This window comes from Pteropus alecto, unplaced genomic scaffold (genome assembly GCF_000325575.1).
Source record: "Pteropus alecto unplaced genomic scaffold, ASM32557v1 scaffold50, whole genome shotgun sequence".
NCBI classification, from domain to species: Eukaryota; Metazoa; Chordata; class Mammalia; order Chiroptera; family Pteropodidae; genus Pteropus; species Pteropus alecto.
The window spans coordinates 5118398-5119859 of record NW_006431918.1 but is presented as its reverse complement, the minus strand read 5'-3'; the positions used below and the strand labels follow the sequence as shown (position 1 = coordinate 5119859).

General features: G+C 57.2%; 1 protein-coding gene across 1 annotated transcript in view; it reads left to right on the top strand.

Moving 5' to 3' along the window:
* LOC102892731 (L-gulonolactone oxidase) overlaps window positions 1–1462 on the top strand; it is a 24986-nt gene that overhangs the window by 18410 nt on the left and 5114 nt on the right. The window contains exon 6 of the mRNA XM_015600680.1: window positions 845–1030. Coding sequence (XP_015456166.1) covers window positions 845–1030 — 186 coding nt within the window. The remainder of the gene's footprint in view (window positions 1–844; window positions 1031–1462) is intronic.

Here is a 1462-nt window from a genome sequence, read left to right as displayed (position 1 = left end):
GCCGCTTGTAATCACAATTAGCTCAGCTTTATCTGTTCTCTGACCCTGAGCGCCCAGCCACCAACTACACATGTCAAAAGCAATTTCGGTCCAAATTAGCAGGTAGCAGAGTATGGAGAAGAACTCAAATAGGCCATGAGAGAGAATTCCTCCGGAAATGGGCCCAAGGTGAAAGATGCCAGAGCTAATCATTTGTCTCCAAGGAGCATCCTACTCTTTGTAGAAACCCAGAGGTTGCTAGGCAGGTGCGTCCAAGTGAGAGACCCTGGTTACTGAGGTGAGAGGATGGACTCAGCTTGCCTGAGGTGGCGCCCAGGAGAAGTGACAGGCAGAGAGAGGCTGCGGGTGGGGACAGTGGGCTGGTCTTACCCCAGATGCACGCATATGCTCCCTCTGCCTTCGCCAGGCCCTCCACCCAGGACCTGGCAGCTCTCTGGAGCCCGGGCTCATCTTAGTCCTCCTCGGGGCGGGGCAGAGGCTTGCTGCACCTTGACCGTGAAGCCCACAGAATGAGCAAAGCAGTGGTGGGAGGACAAGACGTGCAGGTCCCATGGAACCTCACGTGATGGATGGTTCCCCTCTCCCTGCTGAGGGCTGACGCCACTCATCCAGAGCCTCGCCTTCCCCATTTCCCCTTTCTCCCTCTCTAAAGACTGAGACCCCCTTCAGGCTGTGACCGTAGACCCTCCCGGGAAAGTCCCCTGTGGCCAGATGACAGTGATCTTCCCAGGCCAGGTCATCCCTGACTTCACTTGCAAAGACAAACAGAGAGGTGAGGGCTTCACCTGAAGGGTGCGGGAAATGCCCGCCTGGATTCTGAGTGAGGCTCTTCTCTCGCTGCCAGGTGGTAGCATTGACCCTGCTGACGGCCGACGGGACCATTCTTGAGTGCTCCGAGTCCAGCAACGCAGAGGTGTTCCAGGCCGTGCAGGTTCGCCTGGGCTGCCTCGGAGTCATCCTCACCATCACCCTGCAGTGTGTGCCCCAGTTCCACTTGCAGAAGACTTCCTTCCCTTCCACCCTGAGAGAGGTACTGGTCTCTTTCTTGCCACTGATCAGCCTCAGAAAATAAATGGAGGACGTCGACAAGTGGGCCATGCTCCACGGACAGCCCCCTGTGGCTCTGCGGGCCCCTTGAAAGGGGGAGTGGGCTGACCTCGTCATCCCCTCCTTGGCCATAGCAACACTGTGACCAGAACCTTTTCTGAGCAGGTCAGTGAAGCTCAGAGGACCTGCAGGGGGATGGCAGAGGTACAGCCAGAAAGCAGGCTGGGTAGCGACTTGCTGTGGGAGACACGGCGCCGGCAGGAACTGACTCCTCCTTGGACGGCATTGATTCCCAAGTGCACCCAGCCACAGGGAACACCCAGATTTCCTTTATAGTGTTTTTTTCACAGCAGGGGGTGGGTGGACTAACTTCCACATTGCCCTGTGCCTGAGGTCATATGCAGGGGATTTGGAT